This window comes from Corvus cornix, chromosome 2, assembly GCF_000738735.6.
Source record: "Corvus cornix cornix isolate S_Up_H32 chromosome 2, ASM73873v5, whole genome shotgun sequence".
NCBI lineage: Eukaryota > Metazoa > Chordata > Aves > Passeriformes > Corvidae > Corvus > Corvus cornix.
This window is the reverse complement of record NC_046333.1, coordinates 126,929,769-126,953,933: the sequence shown is the minus strand read 5'-3', so window position 1 is coordinate 126,953,933 and position 24,165 is coordinate 126,929,769. Positions and strand designations below refer to the sequence as shown.

Sequence of the window (24,165 nt, the reverse complement as noted above, 5' to 3'; positions counted from 1 at the left end):
GGGGGATTCTGGGTGTTCCCAGTTCTTACTGGCTTGATTTGGAGGGGTAAGACCTATATCTGCTTCAGGAACTTTGAAGCTGTTTCTATTTTTGCTTTGGAACAGGAAATAAAACATTTTTAAATTAGCAGGTTTGGATAAGCTGCATCCTACAGGTTTAAAGGCATTGTTGAGGAGTTTGACTGTTAATGCTGATTTTCAGTAACTCTTGCTACACAGGGGAAATTTCAGGAGTGCAAAAGAAAGGTAACATGCCAATATTTAAATAGAATAAAAGAAATGAGCCAGGAAATTATAGTCTTGTCAGTGTCATATAATTCCTTGGAAAAAGTAGTGGAAGAGATAACAAGAAACTGAATTAATAATGAATTAAAAGTGAGTAGCAGAATTAATGCCAGTTCATTTGTGTTTATGGAAAATAATCCTATCAAACCAGTTTCACATTATACTTTCTGTAATATAGATTGGGATAAAAGCTGAAGAAAATGTGATTTTGACATTCACCAAAGCTGCAGACTTGACAAAGTAGTTACACCACTACAAATCAATCTGTTTTGTTTGGCAAATTTAGAAGTGACTAGGGTTTTTCATCATCTTGCAAAGCTACTAAAATGAGCCCTATTAGCAAGCCTTTGTGTGTAATATTGGCTAGGGATTTTCTCCTTCTTTTGACAGCAGAAAAAGGTATTGTTCCTGGCAGCAAGAGCTAAATGTGTTTGGGCTGAGACTTCCCTACGTGCTGCTACATATACAGTAGGTGTTTAGTATGAGGGTGGTGAGGCAGTGGAACAGATTGCCCAAAGAAGTTGTGGATGCCCTGTTGTAGGCCAGGTTGGATGGGCCACTTGGTCTAGTGACAGGGGTCCCTGCACATGGCACAGGGGTTGAAGTCAAATGGTCTTTAAAGCTTCCCACCAGCCCAAACCATTACATGATTCTGTGATGGTGAAGTTCTAGGCTGCATGGGGTACTTTCTATAGGAGAGTCCCACCAGGGTTGGGCGTGGTCAAGCCTGGAACTTTGGAGAGGGGCTGTTGCTAAGCAACCTCACAGCCTTTCTGTAAACATTCTGCTGCAGTTGGCACATAGGGTCCATCTCTGTTACTCTGCCTGCATGGGTATGTCCTGTCATTACTGTAAAATGTCCTAATTTATATAAAGTGTGGGCCTTTGTGCTTTGCAGCCAAGCTCTTGAACCTGAGCTTTTTTTGGGAACAAGTGCTTGGGTCTGTTTAAGACTTCCAGGTCAGAATATGTCCAGAAGGGTGTATTTGGCAGGTGCTTCATGTGTAAAGTACTTGGGCACAGCCAGTGTTTAAATTAGCTACTGGACTCCTCATTTTAGGGTTGCCAGGTCCAGAGAGATCTTCACACCTGAGCCTCTGTTATGTGTGGGCTGGTTCTTGTGCACCAAAACAATCACTTTATGTTGTGACTTTCAGTAGATTGAACTTGTTCTCTAAATCAATTTTCTTGGCATCAGAAGCACCTTCATGTTTAATTAACTTTTCTTTCATGCTTACAAATAATTTTCTAATGACAGGTTAAGATACTGCAGAAAGTGGGATACAAAGTGAAGCAGTCCTAGTGTTTCTGTCTGTGTGTCTGTAACTTAATTCTCTTTGTGAAGCCCACACTGACATTGTTTTCTGAAAGGTTTGCAAAATGTAACAGCAATGAGATTTTTTTTCCAGCATGTGTAGTCATAGAAAATCAGTGTAAGACCTTAACTCCAGTTACAAGAAGAATAAGCAACCTTAAGAGTTGGAGTTGATGATCCTTGTTGCTTCCTTCCGACACAGAAGACTGTGATTCTGTTGTCTGAGGAAGACTGTGAACTATAAATGACTTAATGCTATCATGCAGAGCAACCTAAGTGCCATGACAAACTTCCAAAGTTTCTTTCTGTTTTCTTATATGATCTTCAGAATTCATTTTTTTATTGCTAAATGAGATTTTTTTTTTATCGTATTCAGCAAGAGGGGAAAATAAATCTGAAAATGGTGTATGTTTGCAAATGCTTAACCACTTGTTCTTAAATTCCTCTGTGAAAAAGTAAACGTTTGACCTAACTTTTAAGTAGTGTTGAAAAACTTGGCTGGAGGTCAACGGTTTGCTTTGTGCACACTATATTGAAATGTTGTACTGATTATGTGTGCTGGTTTCAATGAGGTTTTTTTGTACCTGCCTATCTTTGCTCTTACATCTTGTATCTTAGTACTTCAGAAGCAGCCTTGCAAAAAAGTGGATGATGGGGACTATATTTGTAGGGTATTTCACATAGAGGAGTTATTTAGTTCAATTTTTAATTTAGCTCAAAAAACTTCTTCCAGTGCATAGTTTGGTCATGAAAACTATTTATTTTTGCTCTCCAATTATGGTTTAATATCTTATAGTCATGTCAAAGCTGCACTCTAGGGGTGGAGGAAATACCTTCTTCAGAAGAAACTCAAAAATAGCAGTGAAATGCTGCAATATGTGCCATAAACTATGCTTTCTGAATTGCCTTATGACTTTTGAATGGACTCTGCTTATGAACAGCTGTCTCAGGGCTTGAGTTTGTGCTTCAAATCTTACTGAAAACTGATGCCTGCTTTATCTGTATTTGTTCTTTTGCCAGCCTTGCCTGTGAACTCAAGTAGTCCTGTGTTGTAAGAGGAACTCGTGTTAAAATGATTGACTGCAGCCATATTTCTTCTTAGTTTTCCTGTTAAGTTAGTCCGCTGTCCTTTTGAATGACAGGTGCTTTGTTTTTTGAACATCTTCATAGCCTGCTTTGATAGGTCTTTTTCTTTGTTTACATCTGAATTCCTTTATGTTTCTTTGGGGTTGTTTGCTTGTTTTTTATGAGACCAGAATTTTCCATAGTAATTTGTTTGTCATCTCTCAAATGGCAGGATGATTTTTTTTTTGTCTGCTAGGAATTGCTTTGTTCTAGATTCTGCTACACTCTTAGATTATTTACCTGGGATTAAGAGATGCACTCTTTTTTGTATCTGGTGAAGTGATTAACTATCACATGTACTAAACCCTATTTTAGAGCAGAAATATGTACTAAACCCTATTTTAGAGCAGAAATACTTGTTATTAGTCCTGGGTACCAGAGATTTGCTCTCATTCTCTCCTCCTGTGCCTAGTTTAATCTTTCGTGTATATGGAATGCCTTGACAATGTTACTATATAACCACCAAATATTCCCACAGGTTTTTTGCATATTTCTGACTGATCTTTCTTGTCTTTCTTAATTAGGAAAGCCTCAATATGGGAAGAGCTAACAATGAAGAAACTGATGATCCAGGTAACATTGTAGGCTATTTCTGCTTTAAATTTTCTTGACTATTCTCTAGCCAAAAGCCTTGTCTTATACAATTGAGATGGGCTGAACTACTTGTTTTTCCTCTATTAAAGAATTTATTTTGCTATTGCCATTACAAGCTGTAAGCTCTAGGGCTGTATTGTAATGAGCTCAGAACAGGTATTCAGAGAAAAAGAAAATCCATGTTTTTCCAAAATGCTTACAAGATAAAAGGTTGTGGACAGGTGGGAATCTGTCATGTAGCATGTTTTGAATACACCACATTTGCAACAGTACTTATACAACTCAACATTGTGTTAATGTGCAGGGGTTTCAACAGAAAGAAATGAAGCAAAAGAAGACAATGGTCTGCGTCGCTCCTTCCGGCAGAGGAAAGCTGTTGAGCGCTATGAATCTCCATTGGAAAGTAGGTGTGCTGGGCTGACCTTGGCTGGACACCTGTGCTCGCCAAGCTGCTCTATCACTCCTGCTTCTCTGCTGGACAGGGGAGAGAAAATAAGATGGAAGACATCTTGTTGGTTGAGATAAGGTAGTTCACCAAAGCAAAAGCGAAACATTGTGCACAAGCAAAGAGAAAAACAATTTTGTTTTCTAATTCCCATCAGCAAGCGATGTCTGGCCACTTCCCAGGAAGCAGGGCTTCAGCATGTGTAGTGATTGCTCCAGAAGGCAAACATTTTATATAACAAATTCCCCACCTTCTCCCACCTTCTTAAGGTTTATATCTAAGCTGATGTCATCTGGTATGGAAGATCCCTTTGGTTAATTTGGGTCAGCTGTCCCAGCTGTGTCCCCTCCCAGGATCTTGCCAGCTTACTGCTTGGGAGTGGAATGTTGGGGAGACAGTGCTGATGCTGTGCTGGCACTGCTCAGCAGTAGTCAAAATGTTGGTGTGTTGTCAACACCTTTCCAGCTACCAAGGCACAACACAGCACTGTGAGGGCTGCTGTGGAGAAAATTAACTCCACCCCAGCCAGACCCAGTACAGTATGTTATACAATACTATATATTATACAGTTTCTTTTGAGAGCTAATTTCTTGCATGGAAGTGGGGGGTTGTTGTTTTGGGTTTTTTTTTAAATGAAAATACATGCACACAACTTCTTACATTTCTTACTTCATTCTGCCAATAAATTTTATTGAATGCATATATCCTGTGCACGTTCTGTTTTGGTTTTTTTTTTTAACATTTGGCATCCTTATTGTTGCTTTCCAGTTAAATAAATAACCTATCTACCCATAAAAGAATAGCGATTAAAGACACTTAATAATCTTACTCTTGTAGTTTTCAATTTTTCTTAAAAAGCAGGTGTGTGTCTTTTTACTTCTATTATGCACAGATTAAACCACCCAACCTCCCCCTCCTTGAAACTTTCCGTGAACTTAGAGATGAGTAATACCTGTGCCATTTTTTGCCTCTTTGACTATCCTGGTTTCTCTCAAACTTGTTTGTAACAAATTCTAAATTCTTTGCTTTCAACAGATGTAAGAAAACGTAAGACAAGCTCTTCCAACCATACTTCACCTGTCAAAGAGAGAGATTCAGGCAAAAAACCTAAAAGGTTGGTATATGGCTTATGACAGTTCTCCTTTCTCAAGAGCGCTGTTGAATAATGCTTTCAAAGTTTTTTGGACTGGTGGTAATTAGAGATTAAGATAATTTCAGATTATTACTGTGGTAGTCTGAGGGTATGAAGAAAAGAAACACTGCAGGGGAGGCCATCCTTTGTACAAGCCATTAGATTTTATTTGAAAATGTCATATTTTTGGTCACGAAAAAGGTGATGATGAGGGTCATGGCTGAGATTGTGTAACTGAAATTCATTTTTCTGGAATGGAAGCCATAATCTCCCTCTGAAAATCTTAGACTTGAAGGGTGTACAAATTAAGATTTAATACTTAATCTTAAAGGGTACAAATTATTAAAACTGAAGAAGACAACTTAAAGGCAAATTTCAATGGATTTTTTTTAATTACTCAAGAGAGTTCATGTTTCTTTATGAAACTATCCTTAAACAAGAAAAATGCCTAATGAAATTCTAAATTAAAGTTGCAATACTCATATTTGTAAGTGCTAAGAGTTGTTATAATAATTAACTCAGTTTAAAGTTCTTTATTTATTCATGGCCATTAAACATAAAACAGTTGGAATTAATTTCTAACTATTTAGGAAGTTTGTGCTCATTTATAAGGTCTTTTGGATTCACTTGCTATGATTAGAAAATCAAAAGTCATCTAACTGCATCATAAATTAGGAAGCACTTTTTTCTTTCTCCTTAATTCAAATTAGGTCTCTTTCGGCCAGGTCTCGGAAAGATGACATAAAGGGAGTTCCAAATGATCACCCGAAAACCGAAGCAACTCGGAAAGGCAACTCAAATGAAGTTCACAGGGATCACATGGAAATTGGAGCAAGTCTGGCTGGTGTGGAGCAAATGCAAATAGATGGTTCAGTAAGTATTTTTACTTCATTGTGTCAGTGAGATATTTGCAGTATTTATGAAAGCTTCCAGTAATGGGCCATCTACAGCTCCCTTGGCTTACAGTTTTGTCTCAAGGAATTTGAAAATCACCACTAACATTTTCTTTGTACTGATATCTAATTTCTGATGGAACCTTATCGAGGTTGCAGCTTTGTTTAACACGTGTTCTGTTGACTTCATCTTTAGGCACAATTTGATGGTGTGGGTGGTCTATCTGACCACATTTCAGCTTTAAAAGAGATGGTCATTTTGCCATTGCTTTATCCTGACATCTTTGAGATACTGAAATTTAAACCTCCGAGGTAAGAGACACCATTTAAAACTATAAGTTCTTAACTCACTTATTTTCCATGCTTCAAAATTTTCAGCAGTGTTTATGGTTCTTTTTAACACTAGTAAAAAGTAATTTTTAAAAAAATTGATAGAATACTGCATATATGTATGTTCAGAGATTTCCTGTGTGGCAAGACTATCCTTTAAAAGTGTCTTGCCTTTAAAAGGTGGAGTTGGAGGTTTTTTCTTTAGAGTTCTGCATACAAGTGGACTTGATTAGTTTGTGAGCAGGAAGGAATTATCTGCTGCTAGTTAACTGTAGTTTGTTTTGTGGAAGTCCAGTTCTGTCTTCCACCAACTCTTTTTTTTTTTCCCGGAAGTATTTTCAGGTATTAGTTTTACAATTGATAGGACTTGCAATCAGAACTTTGCATTTTTTTTGTGCTTGGGCTAAAATAAGAATCTGTCCCCTTCTTATTCAGCTAAGCAAGTTCTGTGTTACAAAATGAGATTATTAGGGATTCATTGACTTTATATATCCCTGGTCAGCAAAAGTCAGTCATGGTATATTAAAATAGGACTTTAAATTCTTTGCTTCCAGTAACTTTAAAAGTATTACAAACACTGAAAAGAAAATCTGTGTTTTGCTTCTTTATTCTTTGAAGTTCTTTTTGAAGCAGCAGTGCATTGGCTCTTCTAGTTGATGGAAATACAGAAATGCAGAATACCTTCCCATTTTTAGACTACTTCCTCTTCCTTAATCACCAGTAAGGGGAGACCAAATCTAGTAAATTAAAGCTTTTTAAAGCTTTACTCTCAAATCTTGAATTTTGTGAAAAAAAAAGAATGAATATGCAGTTTATCATTGAAAAATGAATTGGTGATTCCTAAGTTACCCCAGTCTCAGATTCTGCATTGAAAGTGTGCTCTTGTTTTGCTCCACTGTACTGAAACCATCTCCGCTGGTTTGCCAGAAGTTTTGAAAATGTCCTTCTGGGATGCTGCTCTCTTTTCTCAAGGTTTTGCACATCTGCATTATTCTCTTGGTTCATTTTGTTTGCTCCCTTGCAGAATTGTGTAGGAACACTTTTGACTTTTCTCACACTTCAGCTGTTGCTATCTTATCAATGAAGTGTTTATCTTAGGAGAGCAGAGTCATGTGTCTTAGGGATGGGGGTTGCAACAGATACTTTTCCATGTTGTTTTTTCTTATGTGAATTTTTTTTAACATTTCTTTCTTTTAAATTGTAGAGGCTGTTTATTCTATGGTCCACCAGGGACTGGAAAGACCCTGGTTGCTCGTGCACTTGCTAATGAATGTAGCAGAGGTGACAGGAAAGTAACTTTTTTTATGAGAAGTGCTGCCGACTGCATGAGTAAATGGGTGGGAGAATCGGAACGACAGCTCCGTTTAGTATTTGAGCAGGTAGGGTTGAAACATGCCATGTGTTCTGTTGGAGTTGTCACTAATTTTTTGTGGTCGAGAAGAACTCGCTCTTTTTCATGTTTTATCATCTCCTTCCACTGAAATGGGATTATCGGTGTTCCCTTTTTCAGTGGAGTGTCTTGAGATGTATTGAAAAGATTAGTAAAGGAAACGAGAAAATCACCACCACCCTCAAAAAGCCCTCCACCATGCACACAACCCAAACAGTCATAAAAAAGGTCTCAAGAAGCAAGAGATGGTGGCTTTAGATGAGAGGGAAACAGATGCAGGGTGAAAACATGTTAATTTAAATTGGTAATGGAAGGTCGATTCCAGAACTTTGAGTCCTGTCTCTGTTCTCATGGTTGCCAAATAGCTGTAAAAACTACTGGTATGATTTGTTTCCTGTCACCCAGTCTCAGTGGGTTGACAGGCTGCTGTTTTTCATTAGGTTAATTAGTAGAGATGCCTGATGCTAGTCTGAAAAATCTAGTTCCAGTGCCTTTCTGACCATGATGTTTCCATGTATTTTCTCTTTCAAGCAGTGCTGCTTTCCTGATGTCAATATTCCTGTGTTTTCTTTGTAGGCCTACCAGATGCGACCTTCAATCATTTTCTTCGATGAGATCGATGCTCTTGCTCCTGTACGGTCCAGCAAACAAGACCAGGTTCATAGGTAGAACATGTTTTGTATCTATGTAGAAGGTGCTTGATCTTTGTGAAAAGAAGACCACAGCCTATTTAACTTGATGTGACACATTCATTTATCCTGAAAGCTAGTAATTCAGTTCTAGTGGATTTCAGGTGATTTTTAAGCAATAATTGGAAACAATTTGCTGAGCTTGATATCAGCATATGGTCTGTGTTCCCTTATATCTGTATTTTGCTATGTCTTAAAATAATTATTTCACTGACCAGTATCTTGTCAATAAAAACTTGTCCTTTTTGAAGGATCAGGGGAGAAGGTTATGTGAGACTGAAGAAAATTTACTAAACCAGTGAATGAAAATAGTATTTTTCTGCTAGCTCTGTTGTGGGGACACTTCTGACACTTATGGATGGCTTAGCCAGCAGAGGAGAGATTGTGGTCATAGGAGCCACCAACAGACTGGATTCTATAGATCCTGCTTTACGAAGACCTGGGCGCTTTGAACGAGAATTCCGCTTCAATTTACCAAACAAAGAGGTCAGAACTTCAAATCAACCTTATGTGGCAAAGTCCATCTTTGTAACAAACCCCTGTAACAAGGCAACATTCTGGAGCAGTGCAAGTCTCCATCTGAAGTGTAGAGCTTGGACACAAGAGGGATATCTGGAGACACTGCATTTTACTGTGGAGGGCAAACCTGGTACTGAATATATATAGGAATAAGATGATGTCAACAAGTAGTTGCTTCTCTCTTGGACAAAGATATGAAGTACACTGCACAGGTGCAGCACTTCAAGTTCAATGGCAATAGCTAAGTAATGAAGAAACTTGTTTTATAGCAACCAAAATATTGGGGTGGGGATGGATGGGAGAGAGATGGTGTGCAAAACTGTAATCCTGATTTTGTGTTTTTTCTCTGGCTATCACGGATATTTTTAGCACTTTTTGGAGCAAAGATAAAAGGCTTATTGGATTGAAGGCTAGTAAAAGTGCATGAAACAGTGCATTTAGCACAAACATTTGTATCCAGTTTTTATCTGCTCTCGGGAACAAGAGACGAGGTCCCATGAAACAGATCTAATACACAATTCCCTGTGTCATGGTTTGGTGTGGCCTCCCTGCTACCTAAAACCAGTCCATGCCAAACCTGCTGTGGAAGAATTCTAGAAGTGTGCTATAATTAATCTGTGTACCAGGAGATACTTTGCTGAAAGACTTGCTAGGATCAGAGATGAGAATAGGTGATGTTTGACATTTTCTGGATGAGTGACAGTAGTTTGAGCCATAGTTTTTGTTCTTGGTAGCAGCTGTAGCAAAAAATGGAGTGCTAGGACTGTTTTCTTTGAATGAACTGGCAGAAAAGCAAATTTGATGAACTACTGAAACCATCACTGAGAAATTTTGCTAAAGTTGAGAGAATTTTCTTTGATGCAAAATGTCTGTTTGCAGATGAGGCTTTTACTACAATTTGTTCTTCAAAATCATTAGGTCTCACACTTATAAAACTCACTTTTTATGGAAGATGCACATGTCTTTTATTTCATCAATCCTCTACAAGGGATTTATGTAAGAATTTAAGAATTATTAAATTTCCTTCTTGAAGAAGCAGCAAGTGTATTAATAACTGGCTTTTAAAGTACTTAGAATTTTAGCAAACAAGAAAAGTATTTGTACTAGTGTGAGAGTTTTGGGGGTTTTGTGTTGTGGTTGTTTTTTTAAGAGAAAACTTAAGGCAAGCTAAAATGCAACCATTGTGTTTCTAGGCAAGATTAGAAATTTTCAAAATTCACACACGAGACTGGACCCTGAAGCCATCGGACAACTTACTTGAAGACCTGGCTGAGAAATGTGTTGGTGAGTTTTTTTGGTTTGAGTTGGTTTGTTGGTTTGTTGGTGAGTGTGGGTCCTTTTCCCCTGGGCAGCATTCAGCCACTCTGCCCCCAGCCTGTAGTGCTGCACTGGGCTGTGACTGAAGTGCAGGAGCTGGCACTTGGCATTGTTGAACCTCGTACCACTGGCCTTGGCCCATTGATCCAGCCTGTCCACATCCCTCTGCGGAGCCTTCCTGCTCTCCAGAAGATCAGCACTTCCACCCAATGTAGTGTTGTCCATGACCTTACTGAGGGTGTACTCAGTCCCCTCATCCAGATCATTGATAAAGATATCAAAAAGGACTGGACTCAGTACTGAGCCTTGGGGAACACCACTAGTAAACCCTCTGCCAACTGGATATAGCATCATTCCCCAACACTCTGGCCATCCAGACAGTTTTTAACCTATATAACACATGTATGTTGACATAACGTTTGGTTCTTGTTTTGTTTGTCAGGATTCGGTGGTGCTGATATTAAAGCTCTGTGTGTTGAAGCTGGGCTCTGTGCTTTGCGCCGCCGTTATCCGCAGATACATGAGAGTGACAAGAGACTGAAGATAGATGCCAGATCAATTAAAGTAACAGCAAAGGATTTTGCCATGGCCATGCAGAAGATTGTTCCAGCATCTCAGAGAGCTGGGGCTTCACCTGGGAGAGCACTACCACCTATTTCAAAGCCGCTGTTAGAAAACACCCTGGAAAGAATTTTACAAGCCTTGCAGAGAGCATTTCCCCATGCAAAGCTTGCACTGAAGAAGAACCAAGGTATTACAATAATACCTACTTGTTTAAAATCCTGCCAAAGCAAAAACTTCTGATTTGTGCAACCAACTACACAAACCTCTCAGCCATAATGACAGTGCAATTTTATACTTTGTGTGTGCACAGTGCAGGATGGGAGCTGTGTGTGACTTGCAGCATGCAGTGGAGAACTATGGTTCTCTGCCGGAGCCCCCTGTTACTGACAGTAGCTCACATCACGTTAATCATTTCAGAGATGGATCTAAGGTTTCACATATGAGGCACTTCTTTCCAAGTTGTAGAATCATAGAATGGTTTGTATTGGAAGGGACCTTAAAGGTCATTTAGTTCCAGCTCCCCTGCCTTGGACAGGGACACCTTCCACTAGACCAGGTTGCTCAGAGCTTCATCCAGCCCGGCTTTGACCACTTCCAGGAATGGGACATCTATAACTTCTCTGGGCAACCTGTTCCAGTGCTTCACCACTCTCACAGTAAAGAATTTTTTCCTATCATCTAATCTAAACTTACTCTCTTTCAGTTTGAACCCATTTCCCCTTGTCCTGCCACTACATACTCTTGTAAGAAGTCCCTCTCCATCTTTCCTGCAGGTTTTCTTCAGGTACTGGAAAGCTGAAATTAGATCACTCTGAAGCCTTCTTTTTTCCAGGCTAAACAAATGCAATTCTCCCAGCCTTTCCTCACAGGAGAGGTACTCCATCCCTCTCATCATCTTGTTGGCCCTCCCCTGGACTTGCTCCAACAGGTCCATGTCCTTCCTGTGCTGGGACCCCAGAGCTGGATGCAGCACTGCAGGTGGGGTCTCACCAGAGCAGAGGGGCAGAATCTCCTCCCTCACCCTGCTGCCCATGCTGCTTTGGATGCAGCCCCAGCTACAGTTGGCTTTCTGGGTGGCAAGAGCACATTGCTGCATCATGTCCCGTCTCTCATCTACCAGCACCCCCAACTTCTTCCTGGCAGGGCTGCTCTCGATCTGTTCATCCCCAGCCTTTGTTGATACTGGGGATTGCCCTGATTCAGGTGTGGAACCCTGAACTTGGACCTGTTGAACCTCATGAGATTCCCATTGTCCCACTTCTTGAGCTTGTCCAGGTCCCTCTGGGTGGCATCCCATCTTTCAGGTGTGTGAACTGCACCACTCAGCTTGGTGTTGTCAGCAAGTTTACTGAGGCTACACTTGATTCCTTCATCTATGTCATTAATAAAGATATTAAATAACACTGGTCCAAGTATGGACCCCTGAGGGACACCACTTGTCGCTGATGTCGACTGAAACTCTGAGCAATTAATTGCCACCCTCTGGGTGTGACCATCCAATCACTTTCTTAGCCATCTAACAGTCTGCTCATCAAATCCATCTGTCTCCAATTTAAAGGGAAGAACATTGTGAGAGACCATGTCAAAGGCTTTACAGAAGTCAAGATAGATGACATCTGTAACCCTTTCATTGTCCACTGATGTAGCCAATAATTATTACTAATGTAGTAAATAAATGCTTAAATGAGGGGAGAAGGGTTTTTCTGGTATCTAGGAACTACCAAAGTTGTTCCTGATCAACTTTATTCTAAGGAAAAAACCTCCCAAGTATTTGTCAACAGAGTGGTAATACCTGATGCAAATCATAGGACATAGGACAGCTTTGTATAGACTTGTGCAATCTCCTTAGGTCTGTGGTAGGGTGAACTCTTCAGATAACAGCATTCAAATGACAAAATGCAAAAGAAGTGGTTTCCAGCACTGATTTCAAAGGTGTATTAAAGCAAGAGTGAGATATGAACTATTCAGGAAAGTTAACAAATTTCTCTTGTCTTTAAATCCTATTTTAGGGAATGATAGGATTGACGGTGATGATGACTCACCATCAGTCTCTGAAAAGAAGCCTGACAGCAAAAAGGCAGAATTCCGCACGTTCAGCAGGTACATGTTTGTCCTCCTTCTGGTTACATTTTTGAGATGGCTGCATCTGTAAAATGTTATGCAAATACGTGAAGGCTGCTAGATGAAGGAGTTAAGGGTGTGTGTGGGGGTGATCAATATTTGCCAGAATCCAACTCTGAAGATCCAGCTGGGTACTAGATCTAATTGTTCTGACTACACTGTCCTAACTTGTCAAACTGAATGGCCTAGCCCTCTTTTACTAAGTCAAACTGGCTCACAGATTATTAAAACATTGATTTAAGCCATAGTATTCCTTGAAAGATTCAAGACCCCAAAAATGTTCATTCTGTCATTTTAGCTTAAAAGATACCTGTGGATTCATGTAGCCATCTTTTGCTCTTCTACCTTCCAAGATGGTTGAACCAGTAGCACATTATGTATCAGAAACAAAATCAATAAGTGGTTTGTTAAATCACTGTGAGAAAAATTTAAACAGTCTGCATTTTTTACCTTTACCCTACTGAGTTTATGTTATCTTTTGACATTTTAATTGTGAAAGTCATGTAGTCCAATAGTTCTAAAATAGATTATTGTCAGATATTTTTCTGCCTTCCTATTGCTGTGCTGCCCAGAAAATATGACTTGCTGAGCTTGGTTAGGTCTCTAGGATCTTTGACTTCAGCAAGTAAAGGTACAATAGTATGGTGGTGAGAAAATGCACAAACCTCTTCACAAGTGTATTTCATGCAAGTAAAGCAAGATGATTAGGAAATTAATACACAAGTCAAAGATGAAACCAATAGAATGACTAAATAAAATGTCTTATACATATTTAGTGTAGTGCTGTAATTTAAAAAATCCAGTCATGTTCTTCTTCAAATACAACTAATGTGTTTCAGTACCCACATTAATCTTTTTTCCTAGAAATGTAGTTTTGTCCCTTTCTTCCCACTGTCCCCAGGAACTGTGGCCAAATTTTAGCTAAATTTGACACCTGTAATAAATTTGACACCAAAAGTCAAGACAAGCTGAAAATGCTTGTGTATGGACAGTGAAGAGACACAGATTTGTTTCTGCTGTGAGAATTGTTATTTTGCCCCGTATCAGGTTACTGACCAGCTGTTTTGTGTGTATTTGCCTGGACAGTCCCTCTGTGGGACTTAAGAACTATTACTTAACCCAGCCAAAGGAATAGCAGTCGTGCTGGGGACTGCCAGGATTTTTTAGCAGAGGAGTGATACCAGTTTTTGAGAAATTAGGCTTTGATAAATAGACTGGTCTTCTTTATCACAGACCAGCCTATTATTTGGTAGAACATGGAAAATATTTACAGGAGAAAAAAAAAGTATAGGAAAAATATTTAACATCTGTGTGCCTCTTCATCACTCCTTTTTAAACCTGTTTTCTTCTTATTGTTGTAGAAATCCTTCTTACCAGCCAACATCTTGCAGGCCACGGTTCTTACTGGTTGAAGAGCCAGGATGTGGGCAGGCTTTTGATTTGGCCTCTGCAGTATTACATGCCCTGGAAAAGTTTCCAGCTTATACACTGGATCTACCAACCTTATTTGTTAGCACCACATCACAAGAAGAAACATGTTCACAGGTATCTTTTTTTTGTTGTTGATCTCATAGGATTCTTGAACTATATAAACTAGTGAAATAAGCACAACTCACTATTGGTGGAGTTGGCCTGATTCAAATTTGCTGTTATGTTTGCTTTTGTATGAAAATTCACTTTTCTTGTGGATGGAATGATACTGAATAAGGACATTTATACATAGCCATGTTTCATTTCTATTTGAAATTAAAGAGGGACGATGCTGCTTGCAGCTTGGGAAGATGGGAGGTTCTGCTAATAAGCCCCTCTTTGTGGCAAGTAATCCTGCTGGTCTTGAGGGGATCCAGAAAGTTGTTTTTGTTGCTTCTTAAGTCTCTGTGCTCCCAGCAGTTGGCTCTGCATCAGCCTGATGGCATCATGCACTTTCTGTAGCCTTCTTTTTTATTGTATTTGTAGGGCAGCCAAAGTTTTTGTGAAAATAAGTTTTTTTGCATATACATATACGGCTTGTACTGCTGCAGTGAAATGCATTGAAAGCATTAAAATTCATGGAATGCTTAAGTGTGTAAACTGATGTGTGTCGCTTAAGTAGAAAAAATAAATATGAACAGATTATTGCAGTTTTGATTTTTTACCTTTAGGCAGGAAATCAATTTAATTACTTGGCATCGCTGTATTAAAATATCTTGATCTTCATTAGCAGCATTTTAGAGCTGTATAAGTCAGGACAGACACATCATGTGACTGGATACTTGTTTGCTACACAGGAGGAGCAATTCTCTTTTTGTTATGTTATTGTTGTACCTATGGCTATATAAATACCCTGTCTACTGCATGGATATACCACACATTTCCTATCTTGTGACAGGAACTCCCTGCATGTTGTTACTCTAAAATGGTGCATGGGGAGATTTGCCATGTGTTGCCACTTCCCTATGCAGTAGATTCATGTCCTCTTCTGTGACTGAGATGCCATCTGTAGGCAGTGGCTTGTGGTCGTTCAAAGCAAATCATCTGGTCTGATGGATACTTTCATAATGAGAACAATGAGAGCCTGTGAGCGATTTAGCTCTTAGGCAGGCTCAGGACTGGTCATCTCTTATAAAAAGTGCTTGAAATTATGATTTGTGACTGTGTTAGCCCTGATCTTTTCACAGAGGCCTTTGTTCAGGCTGTGCTCCAGTCTAACATGGGCATGGGCCCACACTGAACTGGAAATGCTGCAGTTGCAGTTGTGTAGCGATTTCTCCAGGCTAACACATCTTGCTGAAGGGTTAATCTTGATTTTTCATGCACATCATCACATCACCTGAGTTTTGAGGCTCTTTAGGAGTTACCTTACCCCTAAGTAGTTTTGAAATCAGATTCAGTTCTGTGTCTGTCTGCATAGCAATGTCTATACTTGAAGCAAAGTGAAAATTCTACCCTATTGTTAAGGAGTTGTTCATTTATTGGTTTGTCTTGATGTCTTGGCTTTATGCATTCTTATTTCACAAAAGAGTTAGACTGATATGTAATTACTTAGTGGTCTGTTCTACATGATGTAGTTTTCTTATGCAAGCTTTCCTTTTACCAGTTGATGCGAGAAGCTCAAAGAACAGCACCAAGTATCATTTATATCCCACAAATCCCTTCGTGGTGGGAGGCCATTGGACATACACTGAAAGCTGCTTTTACAGGACTACTGAATAACATTCCATACTTTGCTCCAGTTTTGCTCCTTGCAACATCTGATGTGCCACATGAAGATCTCCCAGAAGAGGTATTTCTGTCTGTACTTTTCTTTCTTTGTTACTCAGTTTATTGTTAATTTACAAATCCTTGAAACATTGGAGTACTGTGCTGCTCTTAAGCAGATTCATGCTGTTCTTACTCAGGCACCAGAACCCTGTGTCTTAAAATTTCCTTAGACAAAACAATGCTGAAAGCATTTGTTTAAAGTCTTTTCTGAGGAAAGGGATTGACTTTGACCCAACTTTTTCTCCTTTCTCACATGCTCGTGCTTACTAGACAGACATATAGATACACTTCATACAAGTGATTCAGTGGCTTCAAGATGGTTAGGTGTGTACTTGGTGAAGAATACACAGTGCTTGAAAGGTAGCTGGGAAAAAGATTGTTTTCTGAAAACATTTTTACTGAAAAAGTACTGTGGTCACACTCTTAGTGATAGAATGTAATTTCTAATTTAAATTATTTCACAAAAAATTCAATTTCTTTCTTCATCTAGGTGGAAACCTGGCAAATTAAAAAACTAAGGACCAACTTCTGTTTAAGCAACTTGGAAATAAATTTTTAGTTGTATTTCTTAACAAAATTGATTAAAAACACATGCTGAGCTTTGTAGAATCTGAGAGTGTTCATTAAAGGAAGGTGTTTAAAATGGTAATATGCTGCTCTGATTATTTTGTCTAAGTAACAGAAGTTTTTATAAAATTAATAAGTGCCTTCTAAAATTAAAAAAAAAAACCAACCCATATTACCAAAAAGTTGGCAATTGTCTGCTGAGCCCTGCGTCTTCCCTCTGTAGCTGTCATAAATATTCAAGCTAAAGGACATCAAGCCAGGTAAATGCAAAATAAGCAGTGTTTGGAGTGGTGAATGTCATTGCTTTTTCATTGGTTTATCATACATTTTTCATGGATCTTAAACTCTAGAAGGTTCATTAGAGAAGGTATTTTACTTTGCAGTGCTATGAAAATCTAGCCTTTTAAGGCCAAGAAGTTAACTTTTAATAGCTTGTCTTACCTACATGAGTATTCAGTGTAATTTAGAAATGCACTCATCTGTTTGGAATTTAAAATAAAAAAAATGTTGTGGCCTTATATCTGAAATCTCTTTTCTTCTCATGGTCTAGATAAAAGCATTGTTTAATACTAATCGTGAAGAAGTTTTCAGTATCCCACGGCCTACCTGTGCTGAAAGAAGAGGGTTTTTTGAGGACTTGATTATGAAGCAATCTGCTGAACCTCCTGCATCAAAAACCAATTCAGGTAAGGATATTCTACATATAAAACTTTGTTGCTGTAAGTTAACAGCTAATACAGCATTTGCTTTGGTGATAATTTTCTGTCAATCTTTTTTCATGGGCTTGCATTTGAGTACCATGAATTGACTAAAGTTTTTCCCTGTTACTGCAGAAAGGTACCCTACTTCAGGTATAGGATACTTCACAGATACTCTATTTCACATGAGGAGAAATCCTGACTTAAATTTGTGTCATTCCAGGTTCTCAGGTACACCTTCCTGCAAGATGTGCTCAGGTGGATGGGCAACCACAAATACGGGACAAGAAAGCAATCAAAATTCAAAAACGAGGAGTGTATGTGGATTACTCTGAGCTCAGAGTAAGTCTAACTTCAATTTTGTTAATACTGAAGTGGGACATTTTTTTTATGATTGTATATTAAGTCGATTGTTAACCAATGCCAATTCAAGCAATTTGTGAGCGTGATATATATCTTGTGAAATAATTCAGCCTGTAAGGGACTGTGACTCTTGTTTCCACAGCTGATGTAAACTGCTGTTCTTGCTATATTTTAGAAGATAGGGCTCTCTTCCTAATTGTTAATGTAAAAGGGCTTTTTAAATTTTAAAATAGCTCACAGAAAACCTGCTAGTACTGTTAGTTATTAATGCAGTTTTTATGATGGGTTGGAGTAGGGTTGTTTTGTTTTTCTATTTGCATGTTTTCATTTATTAGGAACCAGAAAAGGACCTTGATTTATGGCTTTAAACCTGAAATTAGCAGGTTGACCTGAAGCTTGTCCTGGATAAAATACTAATACCTGCTTTTCCGAAATTCTTTCAGTGTTAGAATCCAGTGTTAGAATTTTGCATTCATACAGTTACAGTGTTATGAGGTTTTTCCAGTCCTCTATAGGAGAGAAGTTGTTATCCTAGGCTGTAGCTGGGGAAAGGGTCAAAAGTGGGCCTAGCCTAGAGGGTGAAAGAGGTTCCTTTGCATGAACTGGAGAGGGACCAGTAAAAGGAGGACCTGATTTTCAGGGAATATTGCTTGGACAAAAATTCAGGAAATTGCTAGTTGAAGTCCTGGAGTTTGGTCAAAGCAGAAGAGGCTGCTGTTCACCTGCCCGAGAAAGGGAGTATTATTTGGATATTTCCTCTGTATGGGGAGAATATGACCAGAGTGGAATCCCCTTTGGTGAACAGGCTTAACCACACAATTTCTGTCACATTTTTAAGCTGTGACATAATCTGTAGAAGTGAAACTAGCTTTCTAAGGCTAGTGTCCTAAGCAAATTTCAGGGGGTTTTGTTGTTCTCATCTGCCTCCGTGTGGAGAGAAGCTATATAAGTTTTTCTAGAGTCAGGGTGCTAATAGCATGCACTCCAAAGTTATTGCCAACTAGACAAATGGTATGGTAGAGTCCTTATAGACGATTCAGCTTATATATATTTTTCAGCTGTGAGGAGAAAGCTGCAGTCATGAAACTTGTCTTTTTAGAAAACTTGTTTCCTTAACATGAGTGTCACTAGAACTTGATGCTTGTACCAGAGAACGACTTTGGAACTCTCCTGAAGTTAATAAGCTGGGTGGACCTGCAAAATACCTCTGCTTGGTTTTCTGTGGGATGGGATTTTTTATTATTTGTTTGGATTTGTTAAGTTGGTTTGATGGGTGGCGGTTTTTGTTTGTTTATTTGCTTGGTGATAGGGATAGAACTTGATGAACCAATAGAAAAGCATGCAGTCACCTATGTGGCAGCAATTAGAAGTAGTTTCACAGGGGTTGTTGGCAATGCACCTCTGTCATGTTCTATATGTTGTGTTTGCAGCAGCTGAAAGCAGGCTGTGTGGGTTTTGTGCCTCTTACCTGCATGTTGGACAGAAGGAAGTTCAAGGGAATACTCAAATCTTGTGCTAACCGGTCTGAGTGAGGCTGAGTTAATGGCAAGCAGCAGTAATATTTTCATTGGGTGTATCTGCTTTCTTAAGCTACATCTTCGTGACCTCACACAATACAGTTACTGAGCAGCCCCAGCAGTGGTCCACTAGCTTGTTAGTGTTGTATTCCCATAGACTATCACATTCACATTTCCACAACAGAAGGGACTGTGTGAGAGATTGGTAATTTGCTACAGGTGGTCACTCTGCTGGTTCATCCACTCTTGATTTGAAAGGTAGGAGCTAACTGGTGCTTGGCACAGTACACATCCAGATAATGGGTAGAGGTGAGCACCTAAGGAGCTTCTGTTTCCAGCTGGCACAGCTGTATCTGGAAGATCTGTAGCATGGCTTCCAAATACACATTTTCCAGGGCCCTGTATTGCATTGTGGCTTTGTGGTGGCAGCTACTTTATAATGAAGTAGATTGTGTCATTCTCCGCTGTTCTGGAGGCAGTTGATTGGCAATTATAATCATTGATGTCATAGATTGATGAGTAAGAAAATATTGTCTGAACTTTAAATCATCCTTTTTCCTGAAGTGTGAAAAATTAACTTGTTTTCTCCAGTTAAATCTTATGAGACAATCAGCTCTCCAAAGTGCCACTTTTATTTAACAATATAAGAAAGTAGGACATACCTTGTCCTATTCTGAATTGTAGTTTCCACTTTTTTTTTCTTCAGAAAATGTTGGATGCTGTCGTCATGGCAACTGAGAACGTCAGTATATCAAGCATGGCAAAACTATATTCTATTCTTAGCATGTGCATTTGCCAACATCGGGAAAATCCCGACAAAACCGAATTAGTCGAGGTAAATTTTTTTGTCTTCTAGCACTTTCTGTCACGATATTATGCGTGTATGTGAATGTTATGCAGATGTATGTGTTCACTGTGAATATCACCATTATTTATCACTCTTTACTGCTTAGTTGCCTGTGTTACAAGACTTTTGTCTCAGGTGGGAAGACATCTACCCATATTGCAAACTCATTGTTGTATTTAGCCTAATTGTTGGCAGTTTCAGCAGAAAAAGGCAATGGGTCCACCTACATAGTGCATCTCAAACCAGTTAATCTGTCTGTCACTAGTCCTTCTCCAGAGCTTTTTCAGGGTAGGGGGCTGCGAAAGGAGAGCTCTTTTCTCAGTGTGCCACTTCCTCTTTCTCCCCTTGAAGGCAGGCACACATGGTAACACTTGGATAGCACTCATTCCATTCTTGAAAAGAAATTAGGTATGAAACATTACAAGAATTTTGGGCTTTTCTGTAGGCTCACTAGACTTTCTTTTTAACTTGGCATGGCTCAAGCATCTTTAATATGACATGTGGGGAGCTTTCTGCCTATGATGGTTTGGAAGCTAGTGAGCTTCCTCGAAGAGAAGCATTTCTAATTTGTTAGAACTCAGCAGAAATCTTCCACAGGCACCCATGGTCCCAGGCAGGCATTCTCAGTATTGAGTTGTTTTAGATAGATTGGATATTCAGTCTCCAGATTCAAAATCCTTGAATCCATTTGTCTTTCAGATGCTTATGCATGAAATTACATAAAATTCTTTATGCTTCTCAGTCTGCCTTAAAAAAAAAGAGGAAGCCTCTTCTCTTTAGCCAAGGAGGCTATTCCTGAAAAATGCACCCTTCTCTCATCTAGCAAAATAATATGTTTTAGCATGAGGAGGGATTTGCTTATGTTATATCAGGACTTGTGAGCTCTTGTGACTGGAGTTGATTTCTTTGTTCATTGTCTACATCTAGTTCCAGCTTTCACTTGTGGCTCTTCAGGAACTATCTTCTTTTTTATTGTTGAAAGCACCTTGATAGAGATCCATTGGCCCTTGAGATAGATCCCTGCAGTTTCTCTAGCCTACTCTCTGTTTTGGGTGCCTAAGGATGTGTTTGAAGCTAGTGGGGCTAGAGGGACATTGTGATTGTGGTAGCACATGTATTGGCTAAATATTACTAATAATTGTATGTATGTACAGATTCTTGATTCTTTTGATGAAGAAGTTATCAGGGTTCTCAGGCTTGTATTCACACTGACTCCTAATTTGTCTTATTTTTTTTCTTATTAGGATATGAAGAAAGAAATTGCAGCCCTCATCTGGCTGTGATACTTGACTTCAGTATACTTGACATACTCTAATGTTCGTGTATGGCTCCCAAATAGATAAGTTATATTTAACGTCTCACTAATTGTAGCACCTATAGAAAAAAAAAAAGAATGAAGCTAAGCACATAACTGAAACCAGGCATAACAGAGTGCTGAACCAGTGACACTCGGTGAAATGATTACTATAATGCCAGATTATGAGGAACAAAACAAGGCAAACTTACTAAACTAGTTAATTCCGGTAGTCGATCATGTCGACTGGATCAAGAAAGGATCTGCGTGAAGAAGGGAAGGCATCAGCTGAAGAAAAGTGGGCACCAGCTTGAAAGAAGATTGAGCATGTTGGCTAATTAGCATCTGAAATGAGAGAATCATTCAACCAGTAGAAGATTGAGTATTAATTAATTGGAAGACTTACGTAATTGGGATCCAATCAACATTAGTGTCTTTGCAAAGTTTTGATAGTATGCTGGCTTTGAGGATTTACTGTCTACCACCCTTCTCTGCACAGAACTGCAAATAAATCAAATACCTCTACTTTGTGTGGATCAGCCTTTTGCACACTGGGTGAAAGAACCTGTTTCGGGACATCAGTGGTTTTTTTTTTTTTTTTCAAGAAAACAGCATGGAATTCTTCTAAAGCATATTGATCCTGATTCCTGCTGTTGTCTCAAATCTTCCAAACATTTTTTATCTCTGGAAGACACTGGAACTGCTTATTGTTTTTCCATCAAGTTTATTTCTAGTGAAGAGCAGCAAGCTGAGTGGCCAGGAGCAGGACACAGTGTGCCATTCCCGCTTGTGACTTTGACTGCCCAGTCGCCTCACGGGGATGGGTCGGGGGGCATCCGAGCGCCCCGTGTCCCGGGATGCAGGGTAGGGTGGGCGTCGTAGGCGACCCCCGGCCGTACCACTGCCGGCGACCTCCAGGGCTCCAGCTCCAAGTTTATCCCTTTGGATCCCCTTGGATTCCCCTCGCTCAGTAGCCGACGCATCTGGACGTGCTCCAGTGCGCCCCGGCCGCCGCAAGAGCCGCGGGATGCAGGGGGACAGGAGAGCCGGCGAGGCCGTGAGTAGCGGGACGGGGGGAGCCGGCGGGAGGCGCTGACCGGCGGCAGCGGGTGCCGGTGCCGGCCAGGAGGCTTCGGGACCCTTGGGGGGAGCTGGGAAACGGGAGTCCCCGCGCGAAAGCACCGGAGACCGCTGTCCCATGGAGGGAAAAAAGAGGGGATAAACGAAGTCTAGGGTAAGCGCGTGCGGCTGCCGTCGGGAGCGCTGCCGCGTGTGAAGAAGCAGCCGGGGGAGTAGCCGGGGGTTGCCCGGCCGGGTCCCCTCCAGTACCGTCCCCCTCTTCTGGCAGCTCCGCTAAGGAAGGAGGCTCGGAACAAACCCTGGTTCACGGGGCTGTGGCAGCGTGCTGAGAGCCAGTCCCTGGGGTGCCTGCACCCCTGGGAATACAACCTTTCTGCATCACCTCATGGTTTGCTGGTTTATTTGTCCTTCCTCTTTCCCGTTTATTTTGATTCAGTTTCTTATCTGAAAAGTTACCTTATGAAGACTAAGTTAGACACTGCTTTGGTTTCATTTTGGTAATGGTCACACAGAAAGTGCCCCCATTTTGGTGACAGAAAGGCACCAGAACCAGTGCTCAACACAAAATATGCATAACCTCTGAGTGCATTTTAGCTAGTCTGAAATGCCTGTGAAATACTCTTTAGTCAAGTGTTTATGTGTTCTAGTTTTGGTGCTTTAAAAACAAAACTCTTTTTAAAAAATGGGAACTCATTTGTGCTTAATTAAAACTCATAATCTAAACTGGTGAAAATGTTACTTAAACTTTTTATAATCTTGGCCTACCCTAGTAAAAAAGAGGCAATTTATATGGCTGTAAAGGATGCCAAGTAGCCCATGCTTTCTGCATCTCAGTGTTGCTACTTCAGTAACTGAATCATTTAACTTGCAGGAGTTCAGTGTTTTTAACATAGCCTTCAAAAGCTAAAAGTCTTCTCTGATATTTCCAAGTCAGGCTCTTCTTTCCAGACTGTCTTTCATTTTAATGGAAAACACAGACCAAATCCAGCTCAGAAATGGTCTGCCCTGCCTTGGAGTGAGGCTTGTCAACGACTCTGTTTTCCTCCCATGGAACCCTTTCAGGAGTTTCAGTTGTACGGATTAGGTTTTGTTTAGGTTTTTTAATCCATCATTTTCAAGACTACTGAACTAAGAAGGAAGAAATCCTCAGGGGGGTGGGTCAATGTTGTTGTTGGTTTTTTTTTTTTTTTCCTTTCAAAGGATTATGGAATCTGCTTTAAAATTGCTGCTTTGCTTTTGCAGTCCAAGCCATGAGCAGGCAGTGACAATTTCTTCTGGAGAATGCCATGGGAGACAGTATCAAAGGCTTTACTAATGCCCAAGTAGAAAACATCCACAGCCTTTCTCCCATCCGCCAAGCATGTCACTGTCTTGTAGAAGGAGATCAAGTTGATCAAGCAGGACCTGCCTTTCATAAACCTGTGGATACAAAAATGCTGTTAGCAAGAATTTGTCTTGCTACTTTCTAAGTCCATGGGATACTTTTCTCTCTCACAGAAGATATTCACAGAGTTTATAAACCATGAACACCTGTGACCTTGCCGAGCTTTGTTTATAGTACAGTAGGAAAATATTTTGAGAATGGATGTTTTAGGGTTTTAGCCAATCACCCGCAAGGGATGGCTGGTCCTTTGTCCAATTAGACTATGAAGAAAAAGTCTATAAAATAGTTTGTAAAATAATTTAAAAAATCAATCTCGCTGCACAATTCCTGCCTGCTGGATATCTCTCCTCCTCCCTACAGCCGCAGGATGAGGTAATATAAACCCATGCTAGCTGAGCCTGATCTCATGGTTGTCTTGTGTGTTCCATGTGATGGCACTCAAAATGATTTGGACCA

General features: G+C 39.9%; 1 protein-coding gene across 1 annotated transcript; it reads left to right on the top strand.

The window, feature by feature from the left end:
• Positions 1–1,071: 1,071 nt before the first annotated feature.
• LOC104692904 (ATPase family AAA domain-containing protein 2-like) lies at positions 1,072–22,267 on the top strand. Its single transcript, XM_010405198.4, has 18 exons — positions 1,072–1,118; positions 3,250–3,298; positions 3,624–3,722; positions 4,800–4,878; positions 5,607–5,769; positions 5,986–6,101; positions 7,324–7,498; positions 8,086–8,174; positions 8,525–8,684; positions 9,911–10,001; positions 10,477–10,785; positions 12,608–12,698; positions 14,081–14,264; positions 15,796–15,981; positions 17,077–17,212; positions 17,448–17,566; positions 19,811–19,939; positions 21,196–22,267. The coding sequence occupies exons 2-18, from the start codon at positions 3,262–3,264 to the stop codon at positions 21,232–21,234; spliced, it is 2,202 nt and encodes a 733-aa protein (XP_010403500.2). The 5' UTR covers positions 1,072–1,118; positions 3,250–3,261; the 3' UTR covers positions 21,235–22,267.
• The last annotated feature ends 1,898 nt before the right edge of the window (positions 22,268–24,165 follow it).